At 51.3% G+C, this 16203-nt stretch overlaps 1 protein-coding gene across 1 annotated transcript; it reads right to left on the reverse strand.

Annotated features, from left to right (window-relative positions):
* Positions 1 to 312: 312 nt before the first annotated feature.
* Positions 313 to 5364, reverse strand: MYCN (MYCN proto-oncogene, bHLH transcription factor). The gene is made up of 3 exons (XM_037035472.1): positions 5177 to 5364; positions 3081 to 3975; positions 313 to 972 (listed from the first exon to the last, which is right to left on the reverse strand). The coding sequence occupies exons 2-3, from the start codon at positions 3859 to 3861 to the stop codon at positions 368 to 370; spliced, it is 1386 nt and encodes a 461-aa protein (XP_036891367.1). The 5' UTR covers positions 3862 to 3975; positions 5177 to 5364; the 3' UTR covers positions 313 to 367.
* Positions 5365 to 16203: the final 10839 nt, after the last annotated feature.

Consider the following 16203-nt stretch of genomic DNA (forward strand, 5'->3'; position numbering starts at 1 on the left):
CCTTCCGTGGCATCTGCTGGAACTTAAGCACCATTTTAAAAAGGAATGACTTTCTGTCGTTTGGAAACTTGGAACAAACAAGGTGACTTCAACAGCCCCAAAGGCTCCCAGCTGTCACAAACTTCGACCACTGCCTTGGAGGTGACTTGGAGGAGACTCCAGGGGCCACACAGCATCCCATCTCGCAGGCCCTCTGCAGAGGTCCTGGCAGAAGCCCACACGTCCTGCTCCCCACCCAGATCCAAACTCGACGGGGGACCGATGTGAAAGGAAACCAACATTCTTAACGTCAACCCAATGTTTGTTTTTTTTAAAAAAAAAATCAAAATGTGCAAAGTGGCAGTGACTGTCCAGTTCTGAGAAAGGCTTAGCAAGTCCGAGCGTGTTCCATTTTCCTCAGCAGCTGCTGCTGTCTCGCCTGCAACTTCTCCTTCTCCAGCAAAAGCTGGTGCTCCTCGGCCTGCAGGGAGTGGACGTACTCGGTGGCCTTTTTCAAAATGACCACCTTGGCGGCCTTCTCGTTCTTCACCAGCTCTGGCACGTGGTCCCTGAGGGTGAGGAAGCTGGACCGCAGGTCGTTGCGGCGCTGGCGCTCCAGGATGTTGTGGTTCCGGCGGCGCTCGCTGTCCTCGGAGTCGGAGTTGCGGGGGCTCAGGCTCTTCGCCTTTGGGGGCATGACACTCTTGAGAGGGCGTGGGGACGCTTCACTCTTAATCTTCTTCTGGGGCGGCGCATCCTCACTCTCCATGTAGGGAGACGGGGCCGCGTAGTTGTGCTGCTGGTGGATGGGGACACAGCGCTTGAGGATCAGGTCGCCGGCCTGGGCTCTCCCCAGGCCCAGGGCTGCGCTCTTGGGGCGCACGGTGATGGTGAAGGTGGTGACAGCCTTGCTGTTGGAGGAGGACCGCCGCTTCTCCACGGTCACCACGTCGATCTCCTCCTCTTCGTCTTCCTCTTCGTCATCTTCATCATCTTCAAGAACAAAAATGGGGGTTAGTCTCCCATGCCGGCACATGAAAACCATCTCTCTATTTACACAACCTCTTATAGGCAGGCCCTGGCACAGTTCACTGTTATGGCTCCCTCCACCCGAGAACAGAAGTGCAGTTTAGACTTCTTTAAAATTAAACATGTCTGTGAACACTTTCTCCTTCCCCCAAACCCCTGGCACTTTCAGCCAGTGGCAGATGTACAAGGAACCTGGACTGTGGTGTCAAGCAGAATCCTGGCTGCATCACACAAGTCGTGTGACCCTGGGCAAGTCACTAAACCTTTCTAAGCCTTAGTGTCCTCAGCTATTAAATGGGACTAAGATACCCCAGGGTTCCTGAGCTGGACAGGTAATATGTAGAGCACAGAGCCTGCCAGACAGACGCTCAGGAAGTGGCAGTTTTAACACCATCACCAGCCACCCCCCCCCCCCACAAGCATAGACTGATTTATTAAACATTTCCATCTCTGCTCCTAGGAATTGAGGCTCCTCGTGTTACAGTCTTCACTTAGCAATTCTACACACAGGTGCATTTGACTTTGGGTCCTTAAGCAAACTTAAGGAACGACGATTTAATTAGGCAGGTTTCCATCCAGCAAAGATCAAATCTTAACTCTCCAGTCATGATCCACAGGCGCTTGAAACCCAAATATGGGAGTCCCCCTTTCTCAAGGTCGCCGACAATAACAGCAACAACAGAAACGTGTGGCGTCCTGTGCATGTTCTCCCCTCGCCTCATCTACTCCTTGCTGGGATAGAAAATTATGGTTTAAAACGCAAGCATGAAAAAAATCAACACACATCTCTCCTGCTTGATCTGAAGGGGACCGGAAAGCTGAACAATTGTAGGATTTGTTCTAAAGCCGAAATGTGAGGCTGTTCCAGCCTGTGGGTCCCTTTAAGCCCATGTTTTGGTTTTCTGCCAAGAAGACAGCTGTTGGAAGGAAGTGCTTCCTCACCAAGAGCTGTCAAGGCATCGACATTAAAGGGACAGACCCGCCAGAAACTGGAGGCTTATCACCAAGTTTCCTTCCAGGAGCCTCAGAGGAATCCGTCCTCAGCCCCAAAGGAAATTTAGGCTTTTAATCCGCCTGCGTTCTGAAAACACTGGGGTTCAAGATTCCAGGGAACACGAGCTCCTACCTCCAAGGACCAAGGCTGTTTCAGTATTTGGGTAGAGTCTTCGTTTTAACCCCTACCCTTCAAGACGAGGCACACAATAGACATTATCGATGCGTGCTTCTGCGGTGTATGCATTTCTGGAGGGCAGGGTAAGTGCCTGCCCTCCTCACCTTGAAGGACACTGGGTCACAAAACACCACTCAGATCTGAAATTGGCCCTGGAATTCTGGCTAAAGACAAAACTGGACCCAGCTGCACTGCACGCTGTAAAGAGGCGGCCCCTTGGGAATGGACACAACTTCTGGGGACTAGCCGCCAGCTGCTGAGTGGAGACAGGGGTGGCCCCACCACCCGGGAGCCATTGAGATCCTTGACCTGCCTGGAATATCGCCGCCTGCTGGTGACATACCAGGAACAAATAACCCACCACCCACGGAGGGAGGGGGAGAGGAACACCCAGGTTGGAAAAATAAAAATCGCCACCAACCATCTGTGCAATTTCCCTCTAACTTCTTGTGCCCTACGCAGGATCGCGCCCAGTGGCCGCGCCCTCTCAGGGTGTCTCCCTACCCATGACCTGGGCCACTGTCCCTCTCTAACTGGGGGCTAACAGGTTTCTCTGCCCAGGTGAAGTAGTCAGCGGGCCCCTAGACTCCCACCCGGCTTTAGCCCCTAAACTTATCCTAATTTTGTGCCTCGGAATGGCCCCAGAGATGAGGATAACCCGGCCGATGAGGCTGGAAGTAACTTCCGAAGAAGGTGACACATGGGATAGCGCCCCCTTGGCAGCTTCCACTCACCCGCTCTCTTCACCTTGGAGACTAATTTGGGGGGAAAAAACACCTCAGCCTCCGGCCCTACTTCCCCCAAGTGGTTCCCTACAAAGCCGAAACCCACGGACAGTAACAAAGGGAGAGCAGCCCCGCACAGGGTCCAGGAAGGAGGCGGACCCCAGCTTGGTCTTTACCTGAGTCGCTCAAAGTGTCCTCGCCGGAGGTGCTGAGAGCCTTGTGGTCACCACCGCTGGGCAGGCGTCCCCCGGCGCGTGAAAGGGAGGCCACCAGGGCGCCAGCTGGACCTGTGGCACTCGCCAGCGAGGCGACCACAGTGCCCACCACTGGAGCACCGGCCTGGGCGGTGGGCAGGAGAGCAGGCTCGCGCTTGTTCACCGGGAAGGGAAAGACCACCGCGGGATCCACGCACTCGGAGGCCGGGTGGGCGAGCTCGGACGGCAGTACGGCCCCGGCGCGGCCGGTCCCCGCAGCGTGCCCGTGGCCCGCAGGGCTGGCGGCGCCTGCTCTGGTGGCCAGGGAGGCGGGCCCGGCTGGCGGACGGCCGTGATGTAGCTTCTCGCTCACGGCGCGCTCCAGCTTCTCCCGGGCAGAAAAGCCGCTCCACATGCAATCCTGGAGGATGACCGGGTTGGGGGTGAGACTGCCCAGGCCTCCCAGGCCGAACGCGTCCTCTTCGGCCGGGTTGCCCCACAGGTCGGCCTCGGGCAGCAGCATCTCGGTGGCCCAGTTCGGGGGCTCCGGGCTGTGCTCCGGGAAGGCACGGCTGGGCGACAGTGGGGGCGTAGGCAGCAGCTCGAACTTCTTCCAGATGTCCTCCCCGGGGGGCGTCGAGTCAGGGCCACTGAAGTAGAAATCATCTTCGTCCGGGTAGAAGCAAGGCTGCAGCGAGTCAAACTCGAGATCTGGGTTCTTGCAGATCATCCCCGGCATGTTCGACGCGGTGCCGCTCAGCATTGGCTCGCCTCGCTGCCGGCGAAGAGAAGCTGCTTTCCGTTCCTCTGTTTTTAGTTCGGGGTGCTTCCTTCCCGTGGGGGCGCGGAAGGCGGGGACCCGCACCGACCTCCGACACTGCAAGCGACAGGCACACCAGGAGGGTTGGCAAGCGGAGCAGAACTGGGGGTCAGGCGGTGGCGGCCCTCGAACTCCGTCCCTTGGTCTCCGCTGCGAGCCCTCCAGTTCTCCCTGCGCTCCCGAAGGTGGAGGAAGTTATGCCTCTGCTCTCTCTCTCCCTCCCTCCTTTTGTGTACAAGCCTGTCTACGACAGAGGGTGGGAGGGGGCATGCAGATGCGGGGGGTGGCGGCAGTGGCTCCGCAACTTTGGAAACTGCCATTTCATTCACACAACGAACTGCCTGGGGGAGGGGGCTGTGGCAGGCGAGGCAGCCGGATTCTAGCTCACCAGCTCGCGGGCAAGCCCGGTGGCACCAATGTCCGCCAGCTGCTAAAAGGGAGCGGGGGCCCCAACCCAGCTGCCGGGCGCTGGATCTTCCCCGATCTTCCCTACCCCCGCGGTAAAACGGCAACCTTGGGCGAGCGAGTGATAGAGGGGGCTTTACGAAACTTTGCAAACGGAAAGATCCTTTCTCTAGACCCAGGTCAACAACAGGCACCCAAATCTACCCCCCCCACCCCCCAGTGTGAGCAGACGCCCCTCAACACTCACCCGCTGGACGGAGTCCTACCACTGCCTTATTTTGTGCCTTCCTAACCCTATCGCCTCCTTCCAAACCACCAACAACGTCCTCTCCCAGGGCGAAAACACAACCTGAACCCCGGCTCCCGGGAATGGTGCAGGGGCCAACGTGGGGAAGGTCGCCGGAAAGCAGCGTCTCCTCCGAGATGGAGCAGCCGTGACCCAGATTACCACCTCGGCTGCCTCGCCTAGCCTAGCCCTCTTCTTCCCCTGGGGGCACCCTTTGAAGAACCCCAGGTTCGGGGTGGGAACGCACCGGGTCCCCGTCGGCTCCGACCCAGACAACTGTTCTAAAGAAGGGCGAATTTATTTCCGATGAAGCCATTAAGGCAAGGGCACTAAAAGGATTAGGGCGGGTCTCTTCCAGATGGGGTGCCTTGGGGGTTGGGATTGGCTTTTCAGAGGAAAGCCAGAAGAGGTTTTGTTTCGGAAACGGCCACAGTCCCCCGAGTATGCGGGAGCGCCTGGAGCGCGAGCCGCGATCCGGTCCCAGGCTGGTCTTCCCACCGCCGCGCTCGCGCTTCCCCGGCGCCAAGAGGTTTGCACCCCTCAACCGGCCCCCCGCCCGCTCCTTACCTCCCGCAGATTACTGGGGATCTAGAGACGAATGTGTGCGGGGTCCCCGGGTGGCCTGGGGCGGGGTGGTCCTCGGGTGGCTGCAGTCTATGCGCGCTTGCGCCTGGCTAGCGGTAGCTCGGCTCCAACCCAGTTCCCAGGAGTCCCCCGCATTCACCCAGTACGTCCAGACAGATGACTGTCACTGGCTGCGCTTTGAAGCTCGGGAGATATTATTAACTGAAAAATCTGACACACCCGGGGGGCGGGGAGAGAAGGGGGCTGCGGCACAGACAAGGGGGAGGGAGAAAGGCAGAGGAAAGGGGCTTTACCCCGCCCTCTTGATTTCCATAAAAATCAGGGGAGGCGCCAAGGCTTTCGCGCCAAAAGCCGCTTGCTTTTCTTCTTTGCAGAGAGGGGGGCTGCAAAGCTGGGAAGCCGGGGGCGTGCTCCCCCACCCTCTCAGACCCCCGGGCTTGCACCCGCTGCACTCTGCATACCAGCTGCGTGCGGAGCGGTGCGATGTAGCACGCGCCCCACGGGCCTGGCAATTGCTTGGTGTCAAAAACAAAAAATGTCCAAGGGACTCCGGGGGAGTATGTTGGGTGTAGTTATGGGGGGCGGGTGTGGGGCGGGGAACAGAGGCTTCTAACGCAGCCCCCACCTTGCCTGCGTCTGTGTGCGGCCAGGCGTGAGACCCTCGTCCTGCAAGGCCCTGCGGAGGGGCTGCCCGTGTACGATTCCCAAGGGAGGTTCACGCAGGGTGCAACATGAAAGAGTACGCGCGCACTTAGGAACGAGACCGCAGGGTGTTTCTAGTTGTACATTGAACGGAGAGGGGCGCCCCCCTTGTTTGAAAATAAATAATTGCGGGCGACGAGGGTGGTGCCGCCGCGGTTTCTTCGGCCGAAGGCGACACCTTGCGGACACCGAGCAGAAAAGCAGAGCTGCCGGGCCTCGTGCTGGGGACGGAAGCGGGGCCCCGGTGGCCTTGTCAACCGGCCCTCCCCACCGTGCAGGAGGTGGGGGCCCGGCTTCCGAAGTAAATGGGCGCGAGACCCTCCCACGGCCCCAGTTCTCACGTTAACCTTTCAAAACCAGCATTGGGCCGAATTACGGGAGGCGGATCAGGTTCACACGAGAGTTAACGGCCCACGCCTCTCGAAGACCAAACCTCAGAAAACCTCGGAAACCTGAACTCCAAACTGTCCTCCTGCTAGCACTACCGAGCTTCTTCGTGCCTTAGTTTCCTCAGTTGCAAAATGGAATTAGTAATGGTGGTTACCCCCATAGGCTGTTTCGAGAAATAAGTTTGAAAGCGCTTAGAACAGTGCCCAACACGCAAGTGCGAATGTCGGTTATTATCGTTATCAGAACACGATGGATTCTTCCGGGGAAGTTAACACCCCCATCCGGCAGCATCCACCCTCAGCCCTTCCTCCACCCCTATCACAGCCCCGCTTCACCGCCCTCAGCTTTCTCACCGGTGTGTTTGGGGGAAGGGGTGGGGAGGTCAGAGATGATCGCCCTTACCCCCAATCTCCCTAGGAACAACGCGGTCTCCTGGACAGCCCCCTGACAGCCAAATACACAGCAAGGTGGCATTTTGCTTCGAAAAACCATTCTCGGATGGTTTGGGATAAGAGAAACCTGGTCGCTGGCTTGGGCTGGGGTCGCTTCTTTATAACCCTTTTTCCAAAGTGGAAATTCCACTCAACCCTGCCATTTGCTTCCACATTCAAACTACTTACAGCTGAGGTTGCAGAGGGTGGGGGGTTGGGGGGGGGCGGGGGCAGCCTGTAAAATGCTCACGGATTAGCATTTGTGAAGGCTTTTCCAGCCCTTACCCAGGATGCCTACACAATTCTGGGGAGAGAAAGAGATTCCCCAAGTTCTAGGAAGTGGCCCATGAATGAGGATGCGCTGCCCTTCTGAGCACCTTTATCATTATTATTACTCCCCTCACATATGCAAAACACTTCACTTTTGCAAACGCCCTTAACACCCCACGTCTGCTCTTCCCTAACCCCCTAATCTAAATCCAGCCTTCCTGCTGTATTCTCTCCAAACATCCTCTACCTCCATTTGTAGTGATATATTCCTGGGAGTGTTTGTTTAATGCCGGCTTCCCGCCTGAGCCCGTGAGGAAACAGGCTCCGTCTCCCTTCCTCGACCCGGGAGCCCCTGCCGAAGAGGACTGGCTTTGCTCAGAGTGGCACCCCGGAACAAAGCGGGGTCCCTGTGCACAGCAAGTACTGAGCTCTATTGTTCAAGGCAGAAATCCCCCAAGGAGTCCTTCTAAGGAGGCAAGCTCTTCATTCCCAGAGAGTTTCTGCTCTTCAGCAAAGGAGGAGTGAATGTCAGGGCGGGACCTCCTTCAGGCCCTCAGCAGGCCTGCCCTACTTTTTTTTTTTTTTTTTTAACCAAAATGGCAGGATTTTAAAATAGGCAAGGATGACCCCCTTGCCATGTTTGAAAGTCCAACCCTTGTCCTCTGTCGCCAGATCTGTGCCCTTCATGGACTCCAGTTGTCCTTTGTCAAGGGGCAGAACGTAGCAGAAAAAGAAAGGACAGGAAGACAAGAGACCTGGTGACTCTACATGCCTCCCAGCAAATTGTGTGTCCTTCCTGGGCCCCAATCTCTCATTTCCATCTTTTAACGGCAAGCCAGTAATTACGGACAAGTCTGAATTTGAAAGTTAACCGAATGATAAAATTCAACAAGTATTTATTGGGACTTTCATTTGCAAACGGAAAGATAAAAGATTCTGTGGGGAAACCTTGTCACTGCTGGTTCCTGGAACAGCTTGTAGAGATGCCCGCACAGACTCTTCTCGAAAACGCTGAAACCCCCTCAGTCTGTGTGGAGGCACACCAAATAAATCAGATGGCTCCAAAGACAAGGTTTGGTTCAGCACACACGTACTGTCCCCATTCAGAACAGAAGTGAGTTAACACAGCCCCCGGGAGTTTATCAGGGATGGAAGGAGACACTCCAAAGATGGACCAGATAGGAGAGTCGTGGACAAAAAAAGGAGTTCCATGGAAAGTAACTTCACAGGGCAATCTGGTCCTAAATTCCTAATCGGGCCCATTATGGTGGGTAGTCATGCCCTGGGCATACAACTTTTTAGTAAAAGTTTTATCTTTGCCTTAAGCAAACCCTGTCCACGGTTTTTGTGAATCTAGGTTAACACACCTTTGAAATAAACTGCAACCACCCTTGAAAAAGTCCACAATCTTGTAGTGATCCAATCGCTGCCTTTCTTCTCCCGTCTCCATGTAACCTCCTTATGTGCATCCCCTCCTGCATTTTAAATGGATAAAAGAAGCTGCAAAACTGCTATTCTCAGGAGCATTTGAGGTCTTGCTCCCCAGCATACGTCGTCAGTCTGGGTCAAATGAACTTATAAAAAGTATCTACAGGTCTGGACATTTTTTATATCGACAGAGTTACACACAAGATTTGGTTCAAGAATAAGGATATTTTCTTGATAGAAGAGGATGTTTCCTCCCTTCTGAAAAGAAAAGCAATACACACACACATTCAGACCGGTCCTACCTGTGACTGGCCAGGAGATCAGCAGTCTCTAGGTGTTTTCTTAAATCGTGGGTTGAAGACCTGCTGGGTGCAGCTTTGGGGGCCATGGTTTTCCTTACACATGTCTCCGGATCCTCCTGACAAAAAAAAAAAAATTAGAAACAAAAAAGAGTAAATTTATACTGCCTAAATAATTTTTAAGTCCCTGGCTTTTTGTTGGGAGTAAAGTTGCCTCCCTGACTCACCCAGTTACAAATTAATTAATGAATTAATTTTTAAAAGCTTAGATTAAAGATTTTAATAGAAAATGTAAAAGCCCTGGCTGGTGTAGCTCAGTGGATAGAGCACAGGCCTGCGAACCAGAGGATCGAGGTTTGATTCCCCGTCAGGGCACATGCCTGGGTTGTAGTCCAGTTCCCTGCAGGCCAACTCCCAGCAGGGGACGCACAAAAGGCAACCATACATTGATGTTTCTCTCCCTCTCTCCTTCCCCTCTAAAGATAAATAAATGAATAAAATCTTTAAAAAAAAAGGAAATGTAAGACTACAAAAGTATAAGAAGAAAATACACACTAGAGTTCTTTCTAAGACAGCTCTGAAACGAGGAAGGAAAATTTTAACATATTTGACTATAACAACAATGAAAGTTAAAATTTACAGTTCGCACACACCATGTAAACAAAAATCAAAAGATGAGAGCATGATGGAAAACCCCCGCTTCATTTATGAGATGAAGCGTGTACCTGTGGTCACAGAGAGGCACCGCACACTGAGTAGGAAAAAGAGCCTCGTAGAAACTGGGTCCAGGATAAGAGTAGGGAATTGACTGAGCAGAAAACGTGAATTGTCGTAAACATATGAGAAGATGCTCAGCTTCACCAGCAGTCAGGGAAATGCAAATTAAACTTCAGGGAGATTAGCATTTGTGGGTTTAGCAGATTGGACTGGACATAGTGTTGGCAAGGCTGGGGAGGGGGCTGGGGACCCTTTCCCACACTGTTGGCGCTCTAGCCCCATGAGTAAAAGCATTCCCACTCTTTCAAATCCATGCTAGTAGTCAAAAGACAACAAATACACAAAAATATTGGAATATGTGTTGCAGCATTGTCCATAATAACAAAAAATATTGTAAGCAACCTATGTGCCTATCAGTAGGGGGAGGGTTGGATGTATTACAATATATCCATGCAGTGAAGACTGTGCAGCCGCTAAAAAGAATGTGTTAGAGCCGTAGGTGTTGTCTTGGAAAACATCCATGAGTGTGAAAGAATATAAACAAGGTGTGGGTCCGTGTGGCTGGCATTTTGGGTACGTGTGTACTTCAATACGTCTGCAGAGACCCGGTAACAAATTGGGTGAAATGGGCAACAACTTGTTAAAAGTGGTTTACTTTGAAGAAGGGGATCAGGTTGAGGGAGAAATATTTTCTCTTGCTTTATGAAAAAAAAATTATTGATTTGAGAGAGAGAGAGAGACGGTGATTTGTTGTTCCACTTATTTAAGCTTTCACTGGTTGATTCTTGTATGTGCCCTGACGGGAGATCGAACCTGCAACCTTGGCACCTATGGAGACAATGCTCCACCCAACTGAGCTATCTGGCCAGGGCTTTATGAAATTTTTTTTTGTTTTTTGTCTTTGTTTTTTTTAATATGTTACTTATTTTTATTTTTTAAATAATTTTTTATTTAATTCTTGTTCAAGTTTATGAAATTTTTTGAACCAGTGGGATTATGAGAAATTTTGAATCGTTTGATTCCGTTATTTTTGAAAACAGTATTTTCGTTACTCCTCAGGAAAGCTAACCATGAAGCTGATTATTTGGGGAAAGTAAAGGATGCTTTTGTGAAGCCTAAAGTCACCCCAAAGGTCCCTGTTTCCCGGGTTGGTTGGCATGCCTTCAGACCTTGCTGGCACTGAACTGAGTCAGCTGAGGATTCCAAGAGACTGAGATGGGCTAGTATGAGCCCTGGTTTCATTAAGAGTAGAATCAAGCCAGGCAAAGCTATTTAAAGTATATGATGTTGTGTGTGCCTAAGACAAGACATCTACTTTTTGACCTCTGAGGTCGGAGGAAAATTTGAGAGCCAGCATTGAATTCTGGGGATGGGAAATCTTTTGGTAAAGGTGCAATTATGTTTAAGACAAAAATTATTTTCATGTAATGCCAGGAATTTAATGACCAACTTAGAAAATAAAACATAACCTAATACATTCCTCTCAATGATGAATTTTGTACCACTTGAGGCAGCTCAGCTACCCCTTCCACTGGGAAGCCTCCTCTTGGGCTTGGTGCCTTACAGACCCGAGGAAAGTACTAACTGCAAAGACCCACATGGTCAGAAAGTGCTACTGTTGCCGTAGAATCAGAATGTCCTTTTATCTTATTTTCTTTACTCTGAACAGCACATGGGAAAGCTGACCTGGGAGGCAGGCAGGTTGCTCAGGGCCAGGCTCCATGGCGGTGGCAGAGGGCAATAGGCTTCCACTCCTTAGAGCTCAGCCTCGGGTTATCAGTGTGCCAGAAGGCTTTGCAAGGAGGGAACCCCAGCCCTAGCAGGAGCCTGTAAGGGCTGCATGGAATGCTGCCTNATGAGCCCTGGTTTCATTAAGAGTAGAATCAAGCCAGCCCTGGCTGGTGTGGCTCAGTGGATTGAGCGTGGGCCTGCGAACCAGATTATCGCGGTTCGATTCCCAGTCGGGGCACATGCCTGGGTTGCAGGCCAGTTCCCGGCAGGCCAACTCCTAGCACGGGATGCACGAGAGGCAACCATACATTGATGTTTCTCTCCCTCTCTCCTTCCCCTCTAAAGATAAATAAATAAATATTTGAAAAAAAAAAAAAAAGAGTAGAATCAAGCCAGGCAAAGCTATTTAAAGTATATGATGTTGTGTGTGCCTAAGACAAGACATCTACTTTTTGACCTCCGAGGTCGGAGGAAAATTTGAGAGCCAGCATTGAATTCTGGGGATGGGAAATCTTTTGGTAAAGGTGCAATTATGTTTAAGACAAAGATTATTTTCATGTAATGCCAGTAATTTAATGACCAACTTAGAAAATAAAACATAACCTACTACATTCCTCTCAATGATGAATTTTGTACCACTTGAGGCAGCTCAGCTACCCCTTCCACTGGGAAGCCTCCTCTTGGGCTTGGTGCCTTACAGACCCGAGGAAAGTACTAACTGCAAAGACCCACATGGTCAGAAAGTGCTACTGTTGCCGTAGAATCAGAATGTCCTTTTATCTTATTTTCTTTACTCTGAACAGCACATGGGAAAGCTGACCTGGGAGGCAGGCAGGTTGCTCAGGGCCAGGCTCCATGGCGGTGGCAGAGGGCAATAGGCTTCCACTCCTTAGAGCTCAGCCTCGGGTTATCAGTGTGCCAGAAGGCTTTGCAAGGAGGGAACCCCAGCCCTAGCAGGAGCCTGTAAGGGCTGCATGGAATGCTGCCTCCAGCTCCCGCTCCCCAGTCCGGCTTCCAGATCCATCTGCTCTGCCCGTTGGGAAAAGCAGCACTTTCTCCATTACATCTCTTTCTCTGGGACTAGTTTCCAGGCTCAGTGATTTAGTTTGGGTTTGTCCAGATCTCCTCCATTGAGGTTTTCAGATCTTCTCTTTAGCTGGTTGCCTAACAGATGGCTGATTCTTGCTGATTTTGATTTCCTTCCATTCGGGAGACAAGCCCTGTCAGCTTCAAGGACTGCCCACACTCACCCTAATATCTGCCTGGAAGCCTTTTGGTTCCCTTGTGTTTAAACAGTGGTGCTAATCTGTCCATTTCCAGCAGTGACTGCTTCTAGACCAAAAAGTCGTTGCTTGTTCAAGTTCTGTCCTCCAGGATCAGCTGGAGGCCCCGCAGAAAGAAATGCTGATCCTTTCCCCAACCCCCCCTCTCCTGCCGCCAAATCTTCGCCCGTTGTGCATCCCCTGCCCTGACCCCAGCTCACATCACCCAGCTGCATTCTCGGTCAGGCTCCTGCGTGTGCTCCTCTAACCAGGTTAGCAGTGCCTTGGTGGAAGGACCTTCCCCCACCTCATCTTTGCATCTTCCACAGCATTTGCTTCAGCAAATGGAAAGAGCCCAGCTCTGAAGTCAGATGGCCCGGGAAGTTCGGCCAGATTGAACCATGCAGAGAGCCATTCTGAGCCTTCATCTCTCCATTTTTAAATTAGTATTTCGTCAGGGTGGGTGGTGTGGCATTCATCAACCTGGCTTACAATGGGCACTCAGTGAGGGTCAGTCCTACCCTTTCACTCCAGCCCCAGCCTGCCTCCAGGGGCCCAGCGGATCCTAGAGCAAGCGGCCACAGCATTTGCGTTCTGAGCTGAGCCTGCTGGCGGTGGTTCTGTTTCAGTGAGATTAATTCATAACCTTTGCTTCAACCTAACCTCCCATGGTACACTCCCCTCCCCTCTTCTTAGCTTGTCCAAGGCCCAGGTAACTTTGGAATTGGAAGCCGATATTGCAAAATCAAGGTAGTGTAAGGTAGTCCTAGTGAGAGCTCAAGATCTGAGAGGAACGGACTAAAGGTGGTTTTTTGTTTTTGTTTTTTTTTAATGATTTTTATTTATTTATCTTTAGAGGGGAAGGGAAAGAGAGACGGAGAGAAATATCAATGTAGGGTTGCCTCTCGTGTGTTCCCTGCTGGGAACCGGCCTGCAACCCAGGCATGTGCCCTGACTGGGAATCAAACCGCGGTTGTTTGGTTTGCAGGCCCATGCTCAGTCCACTGAGCTACACCAGCCAGGGCTGGACCACCGTTTTTGTATTAGATGTTGCAGAATCTCTCATTGGTCATTTAACTACTCCTGGCCTCGGGTTTCTGGCTTCATAAAATGGGAGCAATGAGTCCCCAAGGGGGAGATGGTAGCCATAGAGCAGTAGGTTTAGATTCGGAAATGAGGTTTAATGTCCTGGTACTATATCATTTCTGGGTGTCTCAGTCAAGCCCACTTTCATCAACCTCAATTTTCTCATCTACAAATACAGATAATAGTATTCTTCTCACTGCAACAGTGGAGATATGAGACCCGGAATCAAAATAAGACCATGTATGTCACCTCACGCTGTGTTGTAACCTCCTAGAAACTGTGGAGGGGAAGGGCATTATTCTGAGGTAACAGGTACTTGGAAAATGGTCACACCTGTCCCCTGGCACAGTGCAGGGGCCTGTGTGAAGGTATGGAAACAGGGCTGTTTGGGATGGACACTTTAGCATCAGCTAACAGTACCAATGATGGTTATATTTCCTGGTAAGTGGTATCAAATCCAAAAACCTGTCAAAGGGACAGATGGCATTCTTAGCACAAAAGAGGAAACCAATTAGAAGTTAACATACAGAAAATGGGAACTCGTAAATGCTAACAAATTATTTCAGCGCGGAGGCCTGTGCTGTCTTCCCCGACACTAGGCAAAGAAGGCTCCCTTCTGGTGCTTCAGTGCTTGCCGGGCCCTGGCTATCAGCTCTCAAGGAAACCTTGCAGACCCTCCCGTCGAACCACCTAGACTTTAAATTCCCACACCTAACCAGGGTGGTGTGGCAGATGCTGACAATTGCACCACGTCCCCTCTGCAGGGACAGATGGTTTAAAGAAACAGCTTAGAAATGAGCACTGAACTCTGGGCTTTAAGACACAATTTCTAAATCCCATATTTGCATTCAGGCAGTCTATCAACACACACTTATATAAGACATATATGTTCGGTTCTCAAAGTACATACAAGCCAGTGGGGTTAATAAGCAAAGACATTAAAAAATTCAGTTAAACGTATTGTGTCCTATAATATACTGTGTGCATAGAGGAAAGAACTTTCCCCTCTACCTGGGGGAGTGGAACAAGGCTTACAGACTGGGAGATAATTAAACTATGGGACAAGAGACAGGAATTTGACCAGTAATAGATAAGTATGGATAATTTGTATTAGTCAGGACAGGCGAGGTTATGGTGCTGTGATAAACAACTCCTAAATCTCAGTGGCCTAGTGTAACAAAAGCTTAGTTTTCGCCCTCACTGTGCACTGCAGCCGCCTCACGGAAGGCCCGGCCCCTCATGAAAACGGGAACAAGGGAAGAACAAATCAAGAGCACAGCTCCTCACCCCTTTGTCAGAGCCTCCATTTGGATTAAAGTGGCCTCCAGTGGGACCCAATGGTATGGGAAAAAGAGACTAAAAGCATGACGTTCCTAAAGTAGCCTCCTAAGCTGAAGACCCTGAAAATCCATCTAGAGAAAAAGAGAGGTATCTTGAAGGGCATTGTGCCTGTGGCTTCCGCTGGTAGGAACTGGATGATGGGGGAGGGGGGGCGCGGGGAGTGCTGGCCTCTCCCCAAGCCCACACTCATACAATTCCTCTGAATTGCCTGCCCTGACTGCAGCCTGTGCCATCTCTGTAAAGGGTGGCATTTATTAGACCTTTTTATTTATCATGATGCATCATTGTGCCCGGCACAAAAGAAGTGCTCAATAAAGACTATGGAAGCAGTGAATGAATTTCTCTCTAGTCTCCCAAAGCAACACTGATCTTCTTTATACATGCACGGAATGTCAGGACCAACATCCTATAGAAAAGGGAGGTAACAGAGCTGTAGTTGTCCAACTTGGTGGTAGTAGCAAAACCCTTTGGTAAAAAAATTTTAATAAATAAATGTGTGTGTGTGTGTGTGTGTGTGTGTGTATAATTTAAATATAATTTACATTAAGCCCAAGTGTTTTTTTTTAATGAGATGAAAGTGGAATGCCTCTGGTAAATGTGGGGATGGGGGACCCTGACCTTCACTTTCTCAGTCGTGTTCTGTCTCCCTCTCAAGAAACTTCTGGACACATTTGGGAATTTCAAACCCAGACTGAACACCACACATTTAGATAAATCAAATCACACCACCAACAAAGCCCAGCAGTTTCTCAGGAAACCAGTTTCTGGCTTTGATCTCTTTCCCCTGCTGAAATTGCCAGTTGTCTCCAGTCCCCTGTGAGGGTTTGGGGTGCATTTTATTTCCCCAAAAAGGAATGACTCCAGACAAGGAGGCTGACAGCAGCCACTGGCCCTGGTATGTCCCCGGGCTGGGCTCCTCCTTCATAGGCACAGATTTGCTAAGCAAGGTGCCCCCAACGCCCGCCCCAGTGCCTCCTGAGGGTGGGGACCCTGGCATGTGGCTCCTCTCCTGCAGTATCTTCTTCAGGCCCGAGGAAGACCATCTTTATCTCCATCGAATACTCAATTTTCATAGCCCAGGCTTTGGGGGGAGTCTGGGGAGAAGGAAGAAGATACCTTGCCAGTCAGCTGCTCCCCTCTGGCTCACTAAACACCCCTGACCCCAGACAAGAGTTGTAATCCAGAGAGAACTGGGCACGGGCCTCCAACATCCTATAGTCTCTGTTCCCAACGTCTCTGTTCCCGGCATGGCCACGCGGAACCAAGGAGGTCCAGAGCCTCCAGCGCCACGGATCCTGTCAGAGGGGCGAAGTGTGTTTTCCTACCTGCACCACCTTTCCTGACTTCCACTG

This window comes from Sturnira hondurensis, unplaced genomic scaffold, assembly GCF_014824575.4.
Source record: "Sturnira hondurensis isolate 20B ecotype Veracruz unplaced genomic scaffold, ASM1482457v3 Scaffold0022319, whole genome shotgun sequence".
Lineage (NCBI taxonomy): Eukaryota > Metazoa > Chordata > Mammalia > Chiroptera > Phyllostomidae > Sturnira > Sturnira hondurensis.

Coding starts and splice junctions, on each gene's coding strand:
- MYCN (XM_037035472.1), bottom strand. CDS start 3,861: ATGCTGAGCGGCACCGCGTCGAACATGCCGGGGATGATCTGCAAGAAC. Junction 973..3,080: donor GGACACTTTGAGCGACTCAG/GTAAAGACCAAG, acceptor TTGTTCTTGAAG/ATGATGAAGATGACGAAGAG.